The sequence below is a fragment of the Poromitra crassiceps genome (genome assembly GCF_964638095.1).
Source record: "Poromitra crassiceps genome assembly, chromosome: 15".
NCBI lineage: Eukaryota > Metazoa > Chordata > Actinopteri > Beryciformes > Melamphaidae > Poromitra > Poromitra crassiceps.
The window spans coordinates 44,618,306-44,640,864 of record NC_139634.1 but is presented as its reverse complement, the minus strand read 5'-3'; the positions used below and the strand labels follow the sequence as shown (position 1 = coordinate 44,640,864).

Sequence of the window (22,559 nt, the reverse complement as noted above, 5' to 3'; positions counted from 1 at the left end):
ATGAGACACATATTTTCAGAACTTACCACTTCAGTCCTACATCCTGGCTCACTTCCATGTCGTCTCCTTGTTTTTGCGGTCTGGAATCCGTTATTCCATGAGACTACTTGTGTCCCAGACAGCCAGGCTAGAGAGAGCCTGCTGAGTGGCGACGCGGGTTGAAACACAGAACAGGGAAGAGAGCGGAAGGGTGGGAGCTAGCGTGCGCGCGCTGCGCGCCGGCCGGCGGCAACGCTTTGTTGCCAGGGTAACAAGTCCTTACTGACGTCACAAAAATTATGGTTCTCGCACAAAATCGCCATAAATCCATGTCATCTCGTCTACGAGAGTTCATAGGCGCGAGGGGTGGTTCATGGGGGTAACATTAAAACACTTTCACATATTTATTTGAAGCTTAGCCCATGTTTAATATGACCATCCGAGATTGTAACAACATATATATGATACAAAATTAAGAAATGCATAATATGGCCCCTTTAAGCAATATCACACGAGAGGGAGTGCTGTTGTTGGCTAATATCATCACTGCTGTGATTCGGTCGTAGAAGATAATCACAGCAGTGATTTGCACGTTTCCATTGTTTGCCTCAGTGTTTGCAAGCGAATATCTGACATTACATAAAATTGCTTGGTTTCTCCCACTAAATTGCGATACCTAGCCTATTTTGCTATAAGTATCAGCCAATTAATACCGTAAAACCCAAGTCCCAATTAAACAAACAAATCAAACAAGCCCACGCCAATGGATTTTCTGATTGCCAGATAGTCTTATTAAAAGAAGAAGAAATCAGTCGAATATTCATATTGAACAGCCAAATCTGATTTGTCTGTCAGAATTCTGAGTCGGGTCCAGCCCTAGTGGCCACCCTGTTTAAGTGGCCTCTCCATGAGCAACCTGACCAGTAGTGACCTTCAAATCTCGGATCACAAGGTCATCGCTATCTCTATGGACGTCAACATTTCTTTACCATCTGACACTAAGTGTTGTGTACCCTGACCTATCGCAGCCTGAGGTCCCGGCTCTTCATATAGATCCAACTGTGCTACCTGATAGCCTCTCTCTCTCTCTCTGACATCATCAACCAGCTTGTCTCACTCAGAACCAGCCCAGGGTGGTCTCCTTTAAATGCTCCGCCCGCTGGTACACTGATGAACTGCAGTCTCTTCAAAACCCTGGCTGGAGACTGTAAAGACAATTCAGGACACAAGGCTGACAGTGTATAAGCAGCATTTAACAGAGTACAGAGAAGCACAAAGACGTTCTATTCTGCTGTTACCGAGTGCATTAGAGATAATCCAAGAGTTATATGTTCTCCACCAACTCCTACAGTGTGGGTATCATTTAAAAAATGACCATTGGTACCAGATACAATACCAATACCAAGTACTTCATTCAAGGCCTTTTTTTATACTTAATTCAATACCCATTGTGTAAAATAGAAATATCACACGCTTCACATGCTCATTTCTAGCTCAAGCAATTGTGCGCCGCCGGCTGCCTTATTATATTAGTGAGATTTGAATGTTTTGGTTGCATCTTGCTGAACTGCCAACTCCGTCACAAACACCGCGCTCAACTTCACCACCACACACTGTATTGTGGGCCTGGGCCAACATTTCACTCGTCTCAGACAAAAAAACTCAAAACAAACCAAACTAAAAGATTTAATCTTGCTATTTGGTTTTGGTCCGAGAGAAATGTTCTATGGTCACTGCTGATTCTAAATATAGCTGAATGGCTTGGTTTTGGCCAAGTGAAACTATTTTTATACGCATTTTAAGAAATGAAATTCCTTGGTTCGTAAGCCTAACCTACGTGACTTTGGCTCTCTATCGGGAAGTGTGTTTTTCCACTCGCTGCTCTGTCAAGCTTCCTGTTGGGAGGGAGTTTTTAATTACGGTAGCCGCCATGATCCCAGCATGCCCCTGCTCAGCCTGGGTCGCTCCTCACCATGCGGACCTACTCAACCTCCACTAACGAGCTTGTCAGCCCTCTGACGACATCACTTCCTGTCGGTCTCCCCCCCGACGAGGCAGAACACGGCAGCCTGCTCTCTCTCCGTCAGGTCCTCAGGACTGAGGGTGGGGTCACAGCGGCTATCGATTGTCTTCTCTTATCTTACTCTCTCTCACATGATTTGAACTGCACTAGCGTCTCCCATCCTTGTTTGTTTTTTTCTGTTCACTCTGTCTATTTTTATGTGAAGTCTCCAAAGTGCACTGTGACCTTCTTGAATGTATCATTTATTATTTTTGCTTTGTAATAGTTTTTTCTTCATATTTCATATTTTTGATCCCTGTATGCTACTTTCTTTTGTATACATAATATGGTGGAGCACTGCTGCCACGGGCTCCGTCAGAGAGAAGCCTGCAGTGTCCTTGGCCATGCTGGGTGTAATCTGAGACATCGACCCACTCGCTCGCTCGTCAGGAGCAGAGATGCTCCGACCTTGACCAGCCTTTATGGAGCCTGGAGCCTCAGCTGCTGCAATATCTCCACATCACAGCCTGCAGATATATGGGACACACTGATGACATCACAGCCTGCAGATATAATGGGACACACTGATGACATCACAGCATGCAGAGATATGGGACACACTGATGACATCACAGCCTGCAGATATAATGGGACACACTGATGACATCACAGCATGCAGATATAATGGGACACACTGATGACATCACAGCCTGCAGATATAATGGGACACACTGATGACATCACAGCCTGCAGATATATGGGACACACTGATGACATCACAGCCTGCAGATATATGGGACACACTGATGACATCACAGCCTGCAGATATATGGGACACACTGATGACATCACAGCCTGCAGATATATGGGACACACTAGTAGTCTGACTGGCTTGAAGCAGCCTGGTGGACTTAGCTCTCCCATTGGTGCCGACCATCCGAATCTGTATGTCTCTGCTGCTGTACATGTTGAATCTGTATGTCTCTGCTGCTGTACGTGTGGAATCTGTATGTCTCTGCTGCTGTACATGTTGAATCTGTATGTCTCTGCTGCTGTACATGTTGAATCTGTATGTCTCTGCTGCTGTACGTGTTGAATCTGTATGTCTCTGCTGCTGTACATGTTGAATCTGTATGTCTCTGCTGCTGTACATGTTGAATCTGTATGTCTCTGCTGCTGTACATGTTGAATCTGTATGTCTCTGCTGCTGTACGTGTTGAATCTGTATGTCTCTGCTGCTGTACATGTTGAATCTGTATGTCTCTGCTGCTGTACATGTTGAATCTGTATGTCTCTGCTGCTGTACGTGTTGAATCTGTATGTCTCTGCTGCTGTACATGTTGAATCTGTATGTCTCTGCTGCTGTACATGTTGAATCTGTATGTCTCTGCTGCTGTACATGTTGAATCTGTATGTCTCTGCTGCTGTACGTGTTGAATCTGTATGTCTCTGCTGCTGTACATGTTGAATCTGTATGTCTCTGCTGCTGTACATGTTGAATCTGTATGTCTCTGCTGCTGTACATGTTGAATCTGTATGCCTCTGCTGCTGTACATGTTGAATCTGTATGTCTCTGCTGCTGTACGTGTTGAATCTGTATGTCTCTGCTGCTGTACATGTTGAATCTGTATGTCTCTGCTGCTGTACATGTTGAATCTGTATGCCTCTGCTGCTGTACATGTTGAATCTGTATGTCTCTGCTGCTGTACATGTTGAATCTGTATGTCTCTGCTGCTGTACGTGTGGAATCTGTATGTCTCTGCTGCTGTACATGTTGAATCTGTATGTCTCTGCTGCTGTACATGTTGAATCTGTATGCCTCTGCTGCTGTACATGTTGAATCTGTATGTCTCTGCTGCTGTACATGTTGAATCTGTATGTCTCTGCTGTACATGTTGAATCTGTATGTCTCTGCTGTACATGTTGAATCTGTATGCCTCTGCTGCTGTACGTGTGGAATCTGCCGAGCTCAAATGCCTGCGCCGCTGCCTTTGAAACAATAACAACAGCAGCGCTAGTCGCTAGCTCGTTGCTAGATGCTGAAAACGATTGATGTGCATGGTACTTTCGGTGAATGGCTGTAAAGGTATTAAACAGAGCTAGTCCACAGTGGAGCAACTAGCAGCCAGACTCAGCCTCGTAGCACTAAGTCTAGAGAGCATTATGGTGGCTCTTAGTGGGCGTTCACATCAAGGTGATTTTCGCAAATTTGTGCAACAAGATGACATATAAAGTCAATGCAAACAGGTAGAGGCAGTTTAGCCCCGGGAATGAGGCGCATAAAGTGAAAGGTTAAGTGAAATTAACTTAATTCCCTTGAGATTGAAATGTTTAAACTTTGGTGAATAAGGGTGCTTTCTCACTGGCGCCCCCGGTAGCTACCGTTTCCGAGCACACTTGACCCCAAATCGATCCTAGTTTTGGAACGTTTGATGAGTGTGAACTAGTCTAGTGGTGTCACGGTACGTGTATTCGTCCCGTGAATTCACGGTATGGGCGTCACGGTTCGGTGCGTGAAGCGACACGACGAATACGTCGAATCCATAAGGTGGTGGCAAAGCACCTAAATGCTGTTTGAACACCATGAGAAGACACACCAAAACAACACAAGGGCCATAGAAATCGCCGTTCACTGAATGGAACGTTTTGTGGAGAGGAAACATTACTGGGGGTCGCTGTTTACAAGCCGTAGCTTCCCTGCTACTAAACCACAACAATATTGAAGCGTCCAGCTGCTCCCCCTTTACTGTCGTCAAAAAAGTGGGTGCAGAGCAGTATCCTAATGGCTTTTATGACTCAGGCGATAAGCCGTTTTGCAAATTCTGTCAACATCAAGCCAATGAGGTAAGCTTGCTAATGTAACGTTACGTAGCCGCGATGCGCGACTATATTAAAGGACTTTCCTTTATAGTTGCGTGTCGTGGCTACACACGTTACATAACACTGACAAAGTGCTTAACTTGTAAACAAGCAACTTGCATCGCATGAGAGGACAAGCAAGATGTGGTGAGGAAGAGGGGATGACTCATTGTCATCTTCCAATAATCCATTATGATGACCGAACGTAATCATTATGCTAAACAAAACTCGCATCCACTAACGTTAGCCTACTTACTTGGGAAAGTGAAACCCACCCCGCTGTCTGACAACTACTGCGGAGACAGGGGAGGGTGGGTGGGAGCGGGGGAGGGGGTATTAGGCTACTCCATGCATTCCCTTTACAAACTTGTGTACAATAAAGATTTAAAGTTGGGGGAAATGCCTTTGCCCTGTCAAACAGCTGGAATACAGACATCTGAGAGGGAGGCGCACCTCACACTTTGAATAGTAAAAGCTTTTTGTGTGGATTGCCTAGATCTTATTAAATTGTGGACATTTATTCATTCCCACTTATTAGACACTATTTCTGATGGTAAAATGAGGGTAAAAAGCAAAACACAGAATTCAGAAAAATTCAAAGGGAAAAAAACTGAATTTGGGATTTGTTGCTTTTTTTCTCCGTTGTACCGTATTTGTATCGAACCGTGACCCCAAAACCGAGGTACGTACCGAACCGTGACTTTTGTGTACCGTGACACCCCTAGTGTGAACATTGCGTTCCGTGACAGGATCCACTTGAAAAGGTGGTCTGGGGAACGCTTTGGCGTGCCCGAGAACGGAACACGTGTGAATGTGAACGCCAACCGCTCTGAACCACATAGACAACACACGGGCGAGGATAAACTCCAGGGTAGTTGATGACACAAGTGCACTCTGTTGCGTTCCCAAGCACGGAAGAAATGTTGTAATGTGAAATCTGACCAGCGGGGGTGGGGGTAGGGGTGGGAATCGCTGAGTAGCTCACGATACGATATCGTCACGATACTTGGCCCTCGATAACGATATATCACGATACTGCGATACTGCGATACTGCGATATATTGGAAGACGATACATCACGATACCTGTGTAACAAGTGAAAAAAATACCTCTGAAGGCAAAAAATCATGTATTATGCATTTATTAGCAGAATTGACATGAACTCTCTGAGTTCACTCACTCACTCATACCATTTTCGATACCACGGAGGAAAAGTTACACATTAAGTCTTTTTATTATTACTATTAAAACAAGAAAACCTATAGGCTATAACCTACCTACCTATATAATTTCTAAAAGTAGATATTAATGATCAAACATTTCCATTCATGTAGCCTACAGTAGTTATGTTTTTGTTTCAACTACAAACATAAATAAAGTCAACTTGGGGAAAAAAAAAAAAAAAAAAAAAAAAAAAAAAAAAATTAATAAACATATCGATACTTGGCGCCAGTGTATCGATAACGTATCGCGGGTGGAAATATCGCGATAACGTGGGTATCGATATTTTGTCCCACCCCTAGGTGGGGGACCCACATTTGCTCTCCTTGTTCTCTCCTGACTAGATGCTTGCTTGTGCTGTACACGAGGGATCAGCCGAGTAGCATTTTGGTCAACAAACCGCGTCACTGGGTGGCAACGGCAATGGAACCCTATGGAGCCTCAAGTGGCGCGAGGCTTGTGTGTCTGACTCTAGCCGGTTAACTGTTTACATTTTTAAAACTGCGACAGTTCACACAACTTTAACACGGCATGCATATATTATACATCAAACTCTTGAGCTAATTCTGCTCTCACTCAGAATGTCAGAATATATTATAAGCGATGTGATGTATAGTTTTTGAGATATGAACGTTTGTTTGGCACAACTCATACTATTAACTGCTGCGGGGTTCCGCGTTTCTGGGTGGCAAGTGATGTCACGCTGATTCGTCCTATTAAAATCTTGTGTCGATAAAAGCAAAATGTGAACGGTATATTGCAGTAGGCTACTTACTGATCAATACAGTATGATAATAGAACCAGTACGGTACTGTTCTGGTGCTGTACCAGTAGGCCCAGTATGGTTCAGTAGAGACATTCATGTTCACAGAATTGGGAAATCAGTTGGTTTCCATGACAACAGTTCAGCCGCAGCTCAGTGTCTGTCCGTGTGTGTGTGTGTGTGTGTGTGTGTGTGTGTGTGTGTGTGTGTGTGTGTGTGTGTGTGTCTGTGCGCGCATCTGTGTGTGTCTGTGTGTGTGTGGGCTCTGTTTTCATGCTTCCTGTAAGCCGATGAGGAGCAGAGGTCGCCCCGACGCCAGGAAGACGACACCGCCGCTCCCATAGGAAGCATTATCGACGACATCACACACCCCCTCCAGCCAATCACAGCCCTTCTGGGGCAAAAAGCCACGGATGATGCAGCAAGGCTGGTTCAGTATAACTGAAACACACACACACTCATGGATCATCCAGACAGGAGCAGCTGCACCTCCTACACCTTCTATCATCACTGTAGGCTAGAGGCTACATGTAGCTAGCCTCTATAGCCTACACCACCTATTATCACTGTAGGCAAGATGCTACATGTAGCTAGCCTCTATAGCCTACACCACCTATCATCACTGTAGGCTAGATGCTACATGTAGCTAGCCTCTATAGCCTACACCACCTATCATCACTGTAGGCTATAGAGGCTACATGTAGCTAGCCTCTATAGCCTACACCACCTATCATCACTGTAGGCTATAGAGGCTACATGTAGCTAGCCTCTATAGCCTACACCACCTATCATCACTGTAGGCTATAGAGGCTACATGTAGCTAGCCTCTATAGCCTACACCACCTATCATCACTGTAGGCTATAGAGGCTACATGTAGCTAGCCTCTATAGCCTACACCTATCATCACTGTAGGCTAGAGGCTACATGTAGCTAGCCGCTATAGCCTACACCACCTATCATCACTGTAGGCTAGAGGCTACATGTAGCTAGCCTCTATAGCCTACACCACCTATCATCACTGTAGGCTATAGAGGCTACATGTAGCTAGCCTCTATAGCCTACACCACCTATCATCACTGTAGGCTATAGAGGCTACATGTAGCTAGCCTCTATAGCCTACACCACCTATCATCACTGTAGGCTATAGAGGCTACATGTAGCTAGCCTATAGCCTACACCCATTATCATCACTGTAGGCTAGAGGCTACATGTAGCTAGCCTGATAGCCTACACCCCCTATCATCATTGTAGGCTAGAGGCTACATGTAGCTAGCCTTATAGCCTACACCCCTATCATCACTGTAGGCTAGAGGCTACATGTAGCTAGCCTCTATAGCCTACACCACCTATCATCACTGTAGGCTAGAGGCCACATGTAGCTAGCCTCTATAGCCAACACCACCTATCATCACTGTAGGCTAGAGGCTACATGTAGCTAGCCTTATAGCCTACACCCCCTATCATCACTGTAGGCTAGAGGCCACATGTAACTAGCCTAGCATCTATAGCCTACACCCCCTATCATCACTGTAGGCTAGATGCTACATGTAGCTAGCCTCTATAGCCAACACCACCTATCATCACTGTAGGCTAGAGGCTACAGGTAGCTAACCTTTATAGCATACACCACCTATCATCACTGTAGGCTAGAGGCTACATGTAGCTAGCCTCTATAGCCTACACCACCTATCATCACTTTAGGCTAGATGCTACATGTAGCTAGCCTCTATAGCCTACACCACCTATCATCACTGTAGGCTAGATGCTACATGTAGCTAGCCTCTATAGCCTACACCACCTAGCATCACTGTAGGCTAGAGGCTACAGGTAGCTAGCCTCTAGCCTACAGTGATGATGACGCTAGAGTCTAGCAGACAGGCAGTCAGGCAGACAGACAGGCAGGCAGGCAGACAGACAGGCAGGCAGACAGACAGGCAGACAGGCAGACAGGCAGACAGACAGACAGACAGACAGGCAGGCAGGCAGGCAGACAGACAGACAGACAGACAGGCAGACAGACAGACAGACAGACAGACAGACAGACAGGCAGGCAGGCAGGCAGACAGACAGACAGACAGACAGACAGGCAGGCAGGCAGGCAGACAGACAGACAGGCAGGCAGGCAGGCAGACAGACAGACAGACAGACAGACAGACAGACAGACAGACACACACACACACTGTGTATTTGTGTCAAAGCTAGGTCTGGGTATCGGTACTTGATACCTTTAAAGAGGACATTATTTGATCATGTGACTAGTTCATTTGCATTTCACCTCAGACAAACAGCACACTGCTTTCAAGTCTGACATTTACCTAGATTTGCTAGAAAGATGAATAACATTTCACTTTTCCGCCAACTAGGGCGCCACTACATGACATCACTAGGTTAACTGTACTGTACAGTACAGTACTAAGTACAAATAGTATTTTCTATGAAGACACCTGTCAAGAGTTTTGGCACAGCTGGAGGTGGCACGGCATTTGACTGAGGTAACTGGCCCCGCCTCCAAATGCTGCAGGAAAAACCCTGAAAAACCAGCTGGATATTGGGTTATTATATGATTATGACTGAAGGACATGTCCACATTCTGTAGCACACATTAGCTTCAGGTCCAATATCACTTACTGCACGTTTAAAGAGGACAAAGAACATTTGATATGACTCTGGTTCATTTGCATTTCACCTCAGACAAGACAGCACACTGCTCAACTCTGACATTTACCTAGATTTGCTAGAAAGATAGACAACATTTCACCTTTTTGCCAACTAGCGCTGCTAGATGATGATGATGGCCATACAGTGCAGTGCAGTACAGTACAGTACAGTACCGTATGCAAATGAGCTAGAGTCACATGATCAAATGTCTCATGTTCTCTTTAAAGTAATAGTTCACCCCAAAAATTTACATTCTGTCATCATCTCCTCCCCTCATGCCAGTGTAAACACAGGTGAAGTTAGCTCCTCCCCTCATGCCAGTGTAAACACAGGTGAAGTTAGCGCCTCCTCTTCATGCCAGTGTAAACACAGGTGAAGTTAGCGCCTCCTCTTCATGCCAGTGTAAACACAGGTGAAGTTAGCGCCTCCTCTTCATGCCAGTGTAAACACGGGTGAAGTTAGCTCCTCCCCCTCATGCCAGTGTAAACACAGGTGAAGTTAGCTCTTCCCCCTCATGCCAGTGTAAACACAGGTGAAGTTAGCTCCTCCCCCTCATGCCAGTGTAAACACAGGTGAAGTTAGCGTCCTTGTTAACAAGCGAAGCCGTTCACACCAGCCGCGCGGCTGCCTTGCTCAAGCCACGCTCAAGCGATCGTTCAGGATTCAGTCCTATTTTCCAAGCGTGAAGCTGCCAGGCATGAAGTGAATGGACGTTTTTGGCGGGTTCAAGGAGCGCCGAGCGAGGCGCTGAGGAAAAGAGAGTAGGGCTGAACGATTCATCGAATTTAAATCGAAACCGAGATTTGAAACAACGCAATTAGATTAATCGCAAAGGCTGCGATTTAACATGTGACATGACTGCATGTAGGTACACGTGACGTGACGTCGTTACGCAGCAGCAGCACGCCGTAGTAGACGTGCCTGGATGGAGGAGGAGAAAGCATAGCTGCAGCAGTCTGCAGAAGCTAGCTAGCGAGCCGATTAGCGAACTTTACAAAAGTTGACACAATTATTCACTCTGACTGGGTTTTTAATAGTGCGCCACTGACTGGATTCTCTACAATGGAAGGGCAGCCATCTAACAAGACTCGGAGGTGTAATGGCTTCAGCCGAACAAGAACAAGCGGCCGCCGGATGATTTAGCACCGAAGAAAGGCTGGAACTACTTTGGATTTAGAGCACCGGTTAGTGACCAAAAGACTATGCAAGCGCGGTGCATAACCACCGACAACGCTTCAAACGTCATAAAAGCTATGGAAATCAACAGATGGACCAGACTCCAGTGCTTCACCACAGACTACACCTCGCCATCGGTACGTTATTTAGCCTAGCAGCTAGGGCTAGCAAGTTACCTTTACTAACGCTAGCTCTCTCAACTAAGGAGATAGCTCATTTAGCTAGTAAAGTTAGCTTGCTAGCCCTAACTGGCTAGCTCACGTTACATGTCCTCTTCCCCTCTCACTTAACATTCTCAGTCTGACTCTGCCTGAATGCAGTAGGCTACTTGTATTGTAACGTTAGCTTGGGAAGCCTACAGTTATGTCTAAATGCCCCTCTTCAGTCTGGGAAATGGAATGATTCTGTAGTAGCTAATGTCCTCTCTCCCAGCGTTCTGCTCTCTCCCTCCCCATCTCTCCTCTCTACTTTCTCTCCCTCCTACATCATCATTATTAGTATAATTAGTTCCAATCTTAAAAATGCAATACAGCTATGTAGTACTTATAGAATAATTTGGTTAATTATTTTGTTTTTCAGAAAAGTTGCGAACAAGCTACATAAGTGCAGAGAATGTCCCACAAATCAAGGCCTGGGTGAAGAGAGAGATGGAAGGTGGCAGGTGGCACTAAAGGTAACCTGCATTAATTATCTCCTTTCCCACTCCTCTCTCCTCATCCTCCCCCTCTCTCCCCTTCCTTTCCTTGCAAAACAGGGCTTCACTGAAACACTGCTTGTGTGTATATAGCCTGCCCTGTGCCCCGTATTTAATGTGTGTGCTGTGAATTGCATTAATGTGAAACTTAACAGTTGTGTCTGTGTTTTGCAGGAGAAGAGGCATCACCCCAGATGCTGCTGCTGTGCCTCAAAGTGCAGCACAGGAAGGAGCCAGGCCGTCGGCTGCAAAAAAGGCCAAGCGATCCTTGGGCAGTTACTTCAAGAGCTGCGGCGATGCTGGTGCTTTTTGTTTTGTTTTTATTGTTAAAGACTTAAGACTTGAGTTGTGTCTCAGACTGAGACACAGAGAGAATTGCAGCTGTTGTTTAAAAGCAAATAAATGTTGCTGGAAGGAATTCTTATCCAAGTTCTCATCCTTGCATTATAATATAGAGCAGTTTGTTGATTGTGATGTTTGAATGTGGTAGGCAAATGCTCCATTGTGTTTTACATTTATTAGAGTTAATATTGCACTGAAACTTGAATAAAAAAAAATATAAAATTTGTAAAAAATAGATTTTTTTACCCAAAATCGTTCAGCCCTAAAAGAGAGTGCTTCTTGTGTGACCGGTTAAGCGTGAGCTCTGCTTCTGTTAAGCGCCAGGTGTGAACAAAGGCTTAGAGCACTTGAGAGCGGACTCAGCGGCGATAGGAGAGAGGGAGAGAGAGTGAGGGGGGGGAGGACCAGCGCCAGTATCAATGACAGTATTGATAAGCTCGGACCTTATTGATTTTCGGTGATGATTTACACCATCATTTAGTGACAATCTGAAGTACAGCTGATGGTGTGTAGGTCTTTCTATTCACAATGTGATTGTTTCTATTCACACTGTGATTGTTTCTATTCACAGTGTGGTTGTTTCTATTCACAGTGTGGTTGTTTCTATTCACATTGTGATTGTTTCTATTCACAGTGTGGTGGTTTCTATTCACATTGTGATTGTTTCTATTCACAGTGTGGTGGTTTCTATTCACAGTGTGATTGTTTCTATTCACAGTGTGATTGTTTCTATTCACAGTGTGGTGGTTTCTATTCACACTGTGATTGTTTCTATTCACAGTGTGGTTGTTTCTATTCACAGTGTGGTTGTTTCTATTCACATTGTGATTGTTTCTATTCACAGTGTGGTGGTTTCTATTCACATTGTGATTGTTTCTATTCACAGTGTGGTGGTTTCTATTCACAGTGTGATTGTTTCTATTCACAGTGTGGTGGTTTCTATTCACAGTGTGGTGGTTTCTATTCACATTGTGATTGTTTCTATTCACAGTGTGGTGGTTTCTATTCACATTGTGATTGTTTCTATTCACAGTGTGGTGGTTTCTATTCACAGTGTGGTGGTTTCTATTCACAGTGTGGTGGTTTCTATTCACACTGTGATTGTTTCTATTCACACTGTGATTGTTTCTATTCACACTGTGATGGTTTCTATTCACATTGTGATTGTTTCTATTCACACTGTGATGGTTTCTATTCACATTGTGATTGTTTCTATTCACAGTGTGGTGGTTTCTATTCACAGTGTGATTGTTTCTATTCACAGTGTGGTGGTTTCTATTCACAGTGTGGTGGTTTCTATTCACATTGTGATTGTTTCTATTCACAGTGTGGTGGTTTCTATTCACATTGTGATTGTTTCTATTCACATTGTGATTGTTTCTATTCACAGTGTGGTGGTTTCTATTCACAGTGTGGTGGTTTCTATTCACATTGTGATTGTTTCTATTCACAGTGTGGTGGTTTCTATTCACAGTGTGGTGGTTTCTATTCACACTGTGATTGTTTCTATTCACACTGTGATTGTTTCTATTCACAGTGTGGTGGTTTCTATTCACACTGTGATTGTTTCTATTCACACTGTGATTGTTTCTATTCACACTGTGATGGTTTCTATTCACACTGTGATGGTTTCTATTCACATTGTGATTGTTTCTATTCACACTGTGATGGTTTCTATTCACATTGTGATTGTTTCTATTCACACTGTGATGGTTTCTATTCACATTGTGATTGTTTCTATTCACACTGTGATTGTTTCTATTCACAGTGTGGTGGTTTCTATTCACAGTGTGGTGGTTTCTATTCACACTGTGATTGTTTCTATTCACACTGTGATTGTTTCTATTCACAGTGTGGTGGTTTCTATTCACAGTGTGGTGGTTTCTATTCACACTGTGATTGTTTCTATTCACACTGTGATTGTTTCTATTCACAGTGTGGTGGTTTCTATTCACACTGTGATTGTTTCTATTCACACTGTGATTGTTTCTATTCACAGTGTGATTGTTTCTATTCACACTGTGATTGTTTCTATTCACACTGTGATTGTTTCTATTCACACTGTGATTGTTTCTATTCACAGTGTGGTGGTTTCTATTCACACTGTGATTGTTTCTATTCACACTGTGATTGTTTCTATTCACAGTGTGATTGTTTCTATTCACACTGTGATTGTTTCTATTCACACTGTGATTGTTTCTATTCACACTGTGATGGTTTCTATTCACAGTGTGGTTGTTTCTATTGACATTGTGATGGTTTCTATTCACACTGTGATGGTTTCTATTCACAGTGTGGTTGTTTCTATTCACATTGTGATGGTTTCTATTCACACTGATGGTTTCTATTCACACTGTGATTGTTTCTATTCACATTGTGATGGTTTCTATTCACACTGTAATTGTTTCGATTCACACTGTGATTGTTTCTATTCACATTGTGATTGTTTCTATTCACACTGTAATTGTTTCGATTCACACTGTGATTGTTTCTATTCACAGTGTGATTGTTTCTATTCACATTGTGATTGTTTCTATTCACACTGTAATTGTTTCGATTCACACTGTGATTGTTTCTATTCACAGTGTGATTGTTTCGATTCACACTGTGATTGTTTCTATTCACAGTGTGATGGTTTCTATTCACACTGTAATTGTTTCGATTCACACTGTGAAGACTTCAAAGCACAAAGCGGATCAGACAGATGTTTTGCGTGAGTGATCATGATTCATGAATCTGCTGCAGGCTGAACCAGAGAGCTGAGATGAATCTGCTGCAGGCTGAACCAGAGAGCCGAGATGTCCAGGGTGAACCAGAGAGCTGAGATGTCCAGGGTGAACCAGAGAGCTGAGATGTCCAGGGTGAACCAGAGAGCTGAGATGAATCTGCTGCAGGCTGAACCAGAGAACTGAGATGAATCTGCTGCAGGGTGAACCAGAGAGCCGAGATGTCCAGGGTGAACCAGAGAGCTGAGATGAATCTGCTGCAGGCTGAAACAGAGAGCTGAGATGTCCAGGGTGAACCAGAGAGCTGAGATGAATCTGCTGCAGGCTGAAACAGAGAGCTGAGATGTCCAGGGTGAACCAGAGAGCTAAGATGTCCAGGGTGAACCAGAGCTAAGATGTCCAGGGTGAACCAGAGAGCTAAGATGTCCAGGGTGAACCAGAGAGCTAAGATGTCCAGGGTGAACCAGAGAGCTGAGATGTCCAGGGTGAACCAGAGAGCTAAGATGTCCAGGGTGAACCAGAGAGCTAAGATGTCCAGGGTGAATCAGAGAGCTGAGATGTCCAGGGTGAACCAGAGAGCTGAGATGTCCAGGGTGAACCAGAGAGCCGAGATGTTCAGGCTGAACCAGAGAGCCGAGATGAATCGATATTAACATGCAACGTTAATGCAGCATGCATTAGCATGCAGCACAGTCGGGAAACAGAGAGAGAGAGACGGGTAATGTAGTTTGATTGCTAACAGAGTTCCCTCATTATATTGATATGTATTTTTTTAATAGGCCTACATTCTCTCCCCCCTCGCCTCTCTGTAAGCTGGCCTCTCTCATTGGCTGTTGGCGGACTCCACCCACCCCACTGTGAATTAACAGTACAGTAAATTAACAGTAAACCTCACTGCAAACTCCAACTGTCAGATAATCTATACACTGCTGCCGCCACCTGCTAATTAGCACTGGCTGCTGTTAAAAGGAAATTCATCTGGCTTGTCACTGAAAGCTGTATATTTTTTATCACGCTACATTAGCTTTTATCAGCTGTGTTAAAGCCCCTATAGGGCTTTTCACACTACACTTAGCCGGGGTTAAGCGAGTCTCTTAGCCTGGGGCTGAGGGAGCGGTTAGGCACAGGCTAAGAAAGCTTTCACACTTGCACAATCCTGGAACCAGGGTTTGCGTTATCCGGTAATTGTCAGACTTTTACCGTTATAATGAATCAAAGTTTGACAAATTAAAATCTGCTGGTCACCAAGTCCAGTGAAAGTAATCCCCTCATCACAATTCGAGTTGTATTAAAATAGGCTCAAATTGCATTTCCACACAGCTCCTCCTATCCAATGAATATTTGTATGTGTACGTTATAGTGTAGGCTACTGTATGAACGAAACAACAAAACATAGCCTAATTCACGATTGCGATGCCCCCGCAGCGGCTCTCAACAGGTGGAGTGTGGCTATATTGCGCCTGCATATCGCCATGCAGAGAGAAAGAGAGATGAAATGTGAATCAAACCTTAAAAAGTATTTTCTGATTTTCTGATTCAAAGCTACTAGGCTAGGCTTGCCCGCTGCGCGGCCTCGCCCGTCCTGACATCGTAATTAGGGCAATCATCTAATTAAAAAATTCGACTCTGTCAGGTCACCCGCACAGCCCCGGGGCGGAAGCCATCGTCTCCGTCTGGTTCCTCCCGATTCTATCTACTTATACTCCCATCACTTATATAGCCTCACCCTGATGACATCACTGATGGCATCATCACTGATGACATTATCACTGATGACATCAACACTGAACTATAGCCTCAGCCTTAGGGCAATCAGCCTTAGGGCAATTAATCTGCCCTAATTAAAAAATCCGGCTTCGTCAGGTCACCCGCACGGGTGCTCTTTACACTTCCTCAAAGTTTCAGCCCGATCGCACGTAAAACGGCATAGCTGTGGTCGACCAAAATTCTTGAAACAAACAGACAAGAGTCACGACAGAGTCCACATTAGCGGTGTCAAAAATAATCGATTATAAGATGCATCGCGATGCGGACCTGCACGATTCTGCATCGATTCACAAATGTCAAAAATCGATTATTAAAAAAAAAAAAAAAAATTTTTATATCAATCAAATAAAATATAATGGAAGTACATGCAGTTGTTTATTTTAACACTTTCAGTGCCACGGCCCTTGGGCAAAAGGTTGCTTGCTGTGCCACATAGGCCGCAATGCATTTTAAAACAGTCATATAATTTCTTTAATAATTACTATGTAAACACTGAACACGCACAAATAACGATGAGACTCTCTTCTATCACCTGCAAAAAAAAGTTTATTGATCCCATTTTCCGTTCTTTAGTTATGAGCCGGAGAAGATAGCTTGATTGAACGAAAAACAGAGCTTTTTTTCTACGAGCTGAGATAATGAGCCTTTTGTGAAATTAAACATTTCAAGCACATCACTGACTCTGAAGCTAATTTTCTGATGTAGTCACACCTCAAAAATAATTTCCTTCAATAAAACAGTGAAGGCAAGGGAATTTTGTTTGGAAGAATAATATTTTTAGCTGAAACCAGCAGCGCTGGCGCCTGCATGCGCTGCTGGTTGCAGCTTCTTGCTGATCTTTTGCTGCTGGTGGGCATCGGATATTCTGGCTTGCGTTTGCCAACCCTGTCCTGCTGTCTGGGTCTGTGTTGTGTACTTGGCTCTGCGTGCCCACCTCCCCCCCTCCTCCTCCCCCCCCCCCCCGTTGTGGGAGGAGTGTCTCTCTGCTCTGCTGTTTTGTCTGCCTGTGCTCAGCACTGAAAAAGTCCGCTAGATACTGCTTTTTTACAGCCGCGTGTACCAGCTCCCATGCTTCGAGTTGAGAATAATAACAAATCCACGGCTGATCATGTGTTGCAGCGGACACGGAGGCTGTTGCAGCGGACACCGAGGTGCTCAATTGTGATAGCAGATTGGCTGCTGCAGGGGCACAGCTAAACGTTGCTTCAATGAAGCCGCTGCATACGGACGGATGCGATGCGATTTCCTTCCCCCCAATGACTTCTTCTGTGTGTTTCACTCCACGTTCTCTCATCTGGAGAGCGCTGTCGCCACCTAAGGGTTCTGTAAAATAGGTTAGACACATTCAATACCTCTGAATATTGTAAGAGGCGATGTAAGAGGCATAGATCGACACCCCCCCGTCAAAAAAAAAAATTCGAGTTATTGACGCCATTTGGCGTCGCTGGCACTGTACGGTAAATTTCTAATGACGCCATATGGCGTCGCTGGCACTGAATGTGTTAATTATGGGTCATAATACAATGCAATTCTAAATGCACTTTTTTTTTTAAAGTAGCCATTAGGGCTGTGCGATTAATCGATTTTGAATCGTAATCGAATTAATTAGATAGGACGATGTTAAAAAAATGAAAATCGTAAAATCGTTTTTTTTTTTTTTTTTTTTTAATTTTCACTTTAACTAGGGTAAGTACGTTACGCGGGGCGGCTCTCTCTCATGTACGCATGCTGCTACTTGTGTAAAGTCTCTCTAGAGGCTGTGATACTGGCTACTAAAAACAGCAGCACAATGGACTTATTTCAACACCTCCGACCAAAAAGCAGCTTGTTGCACTGCAGGCTGTAGCCTACAAGATAACGATTGCCACAACACACTCACGCGCGCACACGAACACAGACATTATCACCGGACGATGAAACGTTGCCAGTTCACATAATAACAAAACAACACGTGAGGCCACCGAGCATAGTACTGATAGATTGGCTGTATTCATGGCTGTAAGTTAGCAGCCTCAGCTGACTCACCTGTCCCTGTGTGTCTGAATTTCCCCCTAACTGCTATCGCAGTTCCACGCATTCCTGTTGTGACTTTGTGTTATTCTAGTACAGATATAACTCCGAGCACGGGTGGTCGCTTAGACACTAATATAATTATCTCACGGAGGAACACGCAAATCCACCAGTGTCAAGTTAGCAAGCAACAGGCAGGAAGTTAAGCATAGCAGCGGCAAGCTAAAACAAGAAGTTGAGTTGTTCTACCTTCAGAGTAAAAGCGTAAATTGTCAATTATGGAAAAAAGGGGGGAAAAGAGCTCTGCAGGGCAACAAATGTTTAGAGAAGTATAATAGTATAATAAATCGAAATCGAAAATCGAGTTTTGAGAGAAAAAATCGTCAATTTTAGTTTTAGGCAAAATCGCACAGCCCTAGTAGCCATACAGTGAGAAAAAAGAAAGTGAGAAAAAAAATCATGTATTCGGGAAAAAAAGTGATGCATCGATTTAAGATGCATCGAGATGCATCGATAATCGTTATCGAATCGAAACGTAGCCCTCTGAATCGTAATCGAATCGTGAGGCCAGTGAAGATTCACAGCCCTAGTCCACATTGCCAGATAGATAGATAGATAGATAGATAGATAGATAGATAGATAGATAGATAGATAGATAGATAGATAGATATATAGATAGAGAGATAGATAGCATGCTATCAATTGTTTTTAAGCTCAATACACACAGATCTAATATTTGATCAGAAGTTATTCCAATTGTCGGGGAAACTGAAATCATGCCAGACATTTGCTGTATCTAGCTGCAGCACTGGTTCCAACAGCCCTGAGCTCTACTAACACACCCTGGGCTAGTAGAACTGCAGTGTGAATCGCATAGTCTTGTGTTTAGGTTAACCTGGGCTAGTAGAACTACAGTGTAGCCTTCGGTTTAGGTTAGGTTAACCTGGGTTCACAAACGTGTGTGTGAAAAGGGGCTAACTCAGCGAGAGTAAACAGTGTTAATCCGACTGTTGCCAGGAGCATGAAAGATGTAAAGTCAGTAGCTAGCTAGCTACCAGCTCAACATTAGCATACCAAAATAAACATCAAGAGTAAAAAAAAATATTTTGACTGATGTCACCAAAACAACTCCTAGAGACTTTATTAGCCTAATATTAGCTGTGTTCTCCTCTTGGCTGTCATTTGCCTGTCTCTTCCTCTTGACTCTGTGGGCTGCACCATGCTAACATGGGACTTAATGCCTGAGTTAGCCTGGGGCTAAGGTGTCTATTTATTTATTTTTGCTTAAAAGTAGTTTGTGTTTATTTTTGTGAAACGGTTTAAACGGTTTAACTCATTATGAATATGAGCAAAATGAAGACTGGTCTAACATTAACTGGCCCAGGTGTAGGTGACGTAGGTACGTACCTCCATGGTAGGGCGCGGGTGCGAGCACGATGCCCTTGGTGTCGGTCTTGGGCGAGTGCTGTCCGTACGTCCCGTCGTCGGTGCTCATCATGTGGACGGGGTTTCCTCGGGCGTCCATCACCGTGGCGTTCACCGTGGCGCCCACGTGTTCCTCTTTAGCCAGACTCCTGTCTGTGGCCCGCACTGCCGCCGCCGCCCGCGCCAGCACCACAAACGCCACCAGCACCGGGACCCAGAGACCGGTCCGCCTCGGGGACATCGTGTGTCCTCCTGTAGGTCCTCTTTACATCCAAGCTAACAGTCAGGATACAAAGACTAAAACTCCTCGACGCTTCAAGCAGATTTACTGCATAGCTCCATTCAAGAGCAACATGCTGTCCTCCTTACGTCTTCTCTATGTCTCTTTTGTCTTCTTTATGTCCTCCTTGTGTCTTTTTGTATCATCTTTACATCCTCTCTTCTCTCGGTCTCCTTTATGGCTTCTTTATCTTTGTCTCCTTTGTTATGTCCTTGCGTCTTTTAGTATATCCTGGTTGTCTCCCCTATGTCTCTTTTATGTCTTCTTTATATCCTCCTCCTGTCTCCTTGGTGTCTCGGCATGTGTCCTATCGGCCTTGCAGCCAACACAAAGCGACACATAGTCATATAAACAGGTCAGATTGATACCGACAGTAACACGAACACTAATATGAACTGTAATAACAACGCCAAGTTAATGATGTAAGAAGGCCTGTTAGCCGTTAGCATGCAGCATCACACAGGCCAACATCTGTCCAACAATAATAACACCGCGAGCTGCTGCGTGCGCATCACTGTGACACAGAGAGAGACAGACAGAGACACAGACAGAGACACAGAGACAGACACAGAGACAGACAGACATACAGACAGACAGACATACAGACAGACAGACAGACATCCATTTCAATGTAAACGGCAGCTGTAAATAACGCCTCTCTCCGTCTGCGGTATTGAATAGTTAACGACTCGGTGTTAAACAGACGCTGTAACGTTGTTCCGCTTTGTCTCGAGAGCTGACAACCTACCGTGAGCAGGCGGACAGACAGGCAGACTCGCGCTGGTAGGTCCCGGTAGCTTTAACGTCATCCCCGGTACTGTAGATCGTGTCTTTGTCCCGCGTGCTCTCCGTGAATCCAGGTTTTATTCCGTTTGATCTGTGTTTTTGTCTCGGACGGACGGAGGGCGGAGGGCTCGAGCCCGTCTCTCCCGTTCCTCTGTGCTCGGTCCGCACTGCGCAGGCGCAGAGCCACAGCAGGGAGGCAGCAGCGTGTACCTTCATGTTTAGGTACGTGAGATCTCGGCAGCTGTCGCGATACCTCCTGCTGGGGATCATCAATCAATTCTCTCTTTCTCTCTCTCTCTGTTTGTGTGTGTGTGTGTGTGTGTGTGTGTGTGTGTGTGTGTGTGTGTGTGTGTGTGTGTGTGTGTGTGTGTGTGTGTGTGTGTGTGTGTGTGTGTGTGTGTGTGTGTGTGTGTGTGTGTGTGTGTGTGTGTGTGTGTGTGTGTGTGTGTGTGTGTGTGTGTGTGTGTGTGTGTGTGTGTGTGTGTGTGTCTGCCCCTCCCTCTTTCTCTGCCTGCATATTTGTAATTGTAAGCAGACAGGCATGCACATGTCATTTGACTCTGTTGAGTCATTGAGATGACGGAATTATTTGTTGTTGTGAAAACATGAAGCAAAACAAACTCAAATTAAAAGTAGCCTACATCATGACCATGATCTCCATAATAACCATTGATTTGATTTGAGAACATGGACTCACAATTAAATCAGTTCCCTTCAGCAGAGAGGGAGACAAGATGGACACACACACTCGCGCGGACAAACACGCACACGCACACGCACACGCACACGCACACACACACACACACACACACACACACACACACACACACACACACACACACACACACACAGAGGAGCTATGGAGAGGAGACAGGATGGAGAGAGGAGGAGAAAGGACAGAGAGAAGGGGACAGGGCACAACTCTCTGCTGCATCAGGACTGACCTCTAGTGGATGAAGTGAGTAAAGACTGCAGTCAGACTCATGTTAAAGGAATAGTTCACCCAAAAATGGAAATTCAGTCATCACTTCCTCCCCTCATGTCAGTGTAAACTCCACATCACGCATAATCTCCTCCCCCCATGTCAGTGTAAACTGACATGAGGGGGTACGGTGGGGTACGGTGGCGCAGTCGGTAGCGCTGTCGCCTCACAGTTAGAAGGTCCCGAGTTCGATTCTCGCCTGGGACACTGTGAGCGCTGTGGTTGTGTTCCCCCCCATATCTTCAGTGCCCACTGCCCAGGTGGGTTATCTCGTCGTAAGGGCCTTTCTCTCTGTGTGGAGTTTGCATGTTCTCCCCGTGCTCCCCCAGGGGGCTCCTCCGTATATAACCCCCCCACTAACAACATGCAGAAGATCAGATCGTCATCGTCATCCGACCAGTGACGACAACATCCGAAGTCGGTCCCCGGGCGCTGTACGAGAAAGCGACCACTGCTCCTGGCCTGCCCCTCGGAGGAAAGGACATGCCTGGATGGGTTAAATGCAGAGGACACTTTTCACCGGCCACCGTCAGCATGAGTGTGTTGTGGCCGCATGCATGTGTTGTGGTGTTCGTGTGACAATAAAAGACGGGCTTGTCCGTTACGAGTTTTTTTTTTTTTTTCACCGGCCACCGTCAGCATGTGTGTGTTTGTGGCCATCCGTGCATGTGTTGATGTGTAATCGTGTGACAATAAAGACGGGCTTGTCCGTCTGAAATCGTGTTTATCTCCTCCCCCCATGTCAGTGTAAACTCCTGTCCACATCACTCAGCACAACTTTGTAGCAGCTTTCTCCAAAACAAGAATTCCAAAAAGAACAACAAAATAACCGTGCTGCTTACCATCATAGATGTCTTCTAATGCCTAGTCTCTTAAAACAGACTGTCT

At 44.9% G+C, this 22,559-nt stretch overlaps 1 protein-coding gene across 1 annotated transcript in view; it reads right to left on the bottom strand.

Annotated features, from left to right (window-relative positions):
- rnf130 (ring finger protein 130) overlaps positions 1–20,847 on the bottom strand; it is an 82,669-nt gene extending 61,822 nt beyond the window's left edge. The window contains exons 1-2 of the mRNA XM_083651401.1: positions 20,652–20,847; positions 19,606–20,218 (exon numbers count right to left, since the gene is read on the bottom strand). Of these exons, the coding sequence (XP_083507527.1) occupies positions 19,606–19,864 (259 nt within the window). The 5' untranslated portion in view covers positions 19,865–20,218; positions 20,652–20,847. The remainder of the gene's footprint in view (positions 1–19,605; positions 20,219–20,651) is intronic.
- Positions 20,848–22,559: the final 1,712 nt, after the last annotated feature.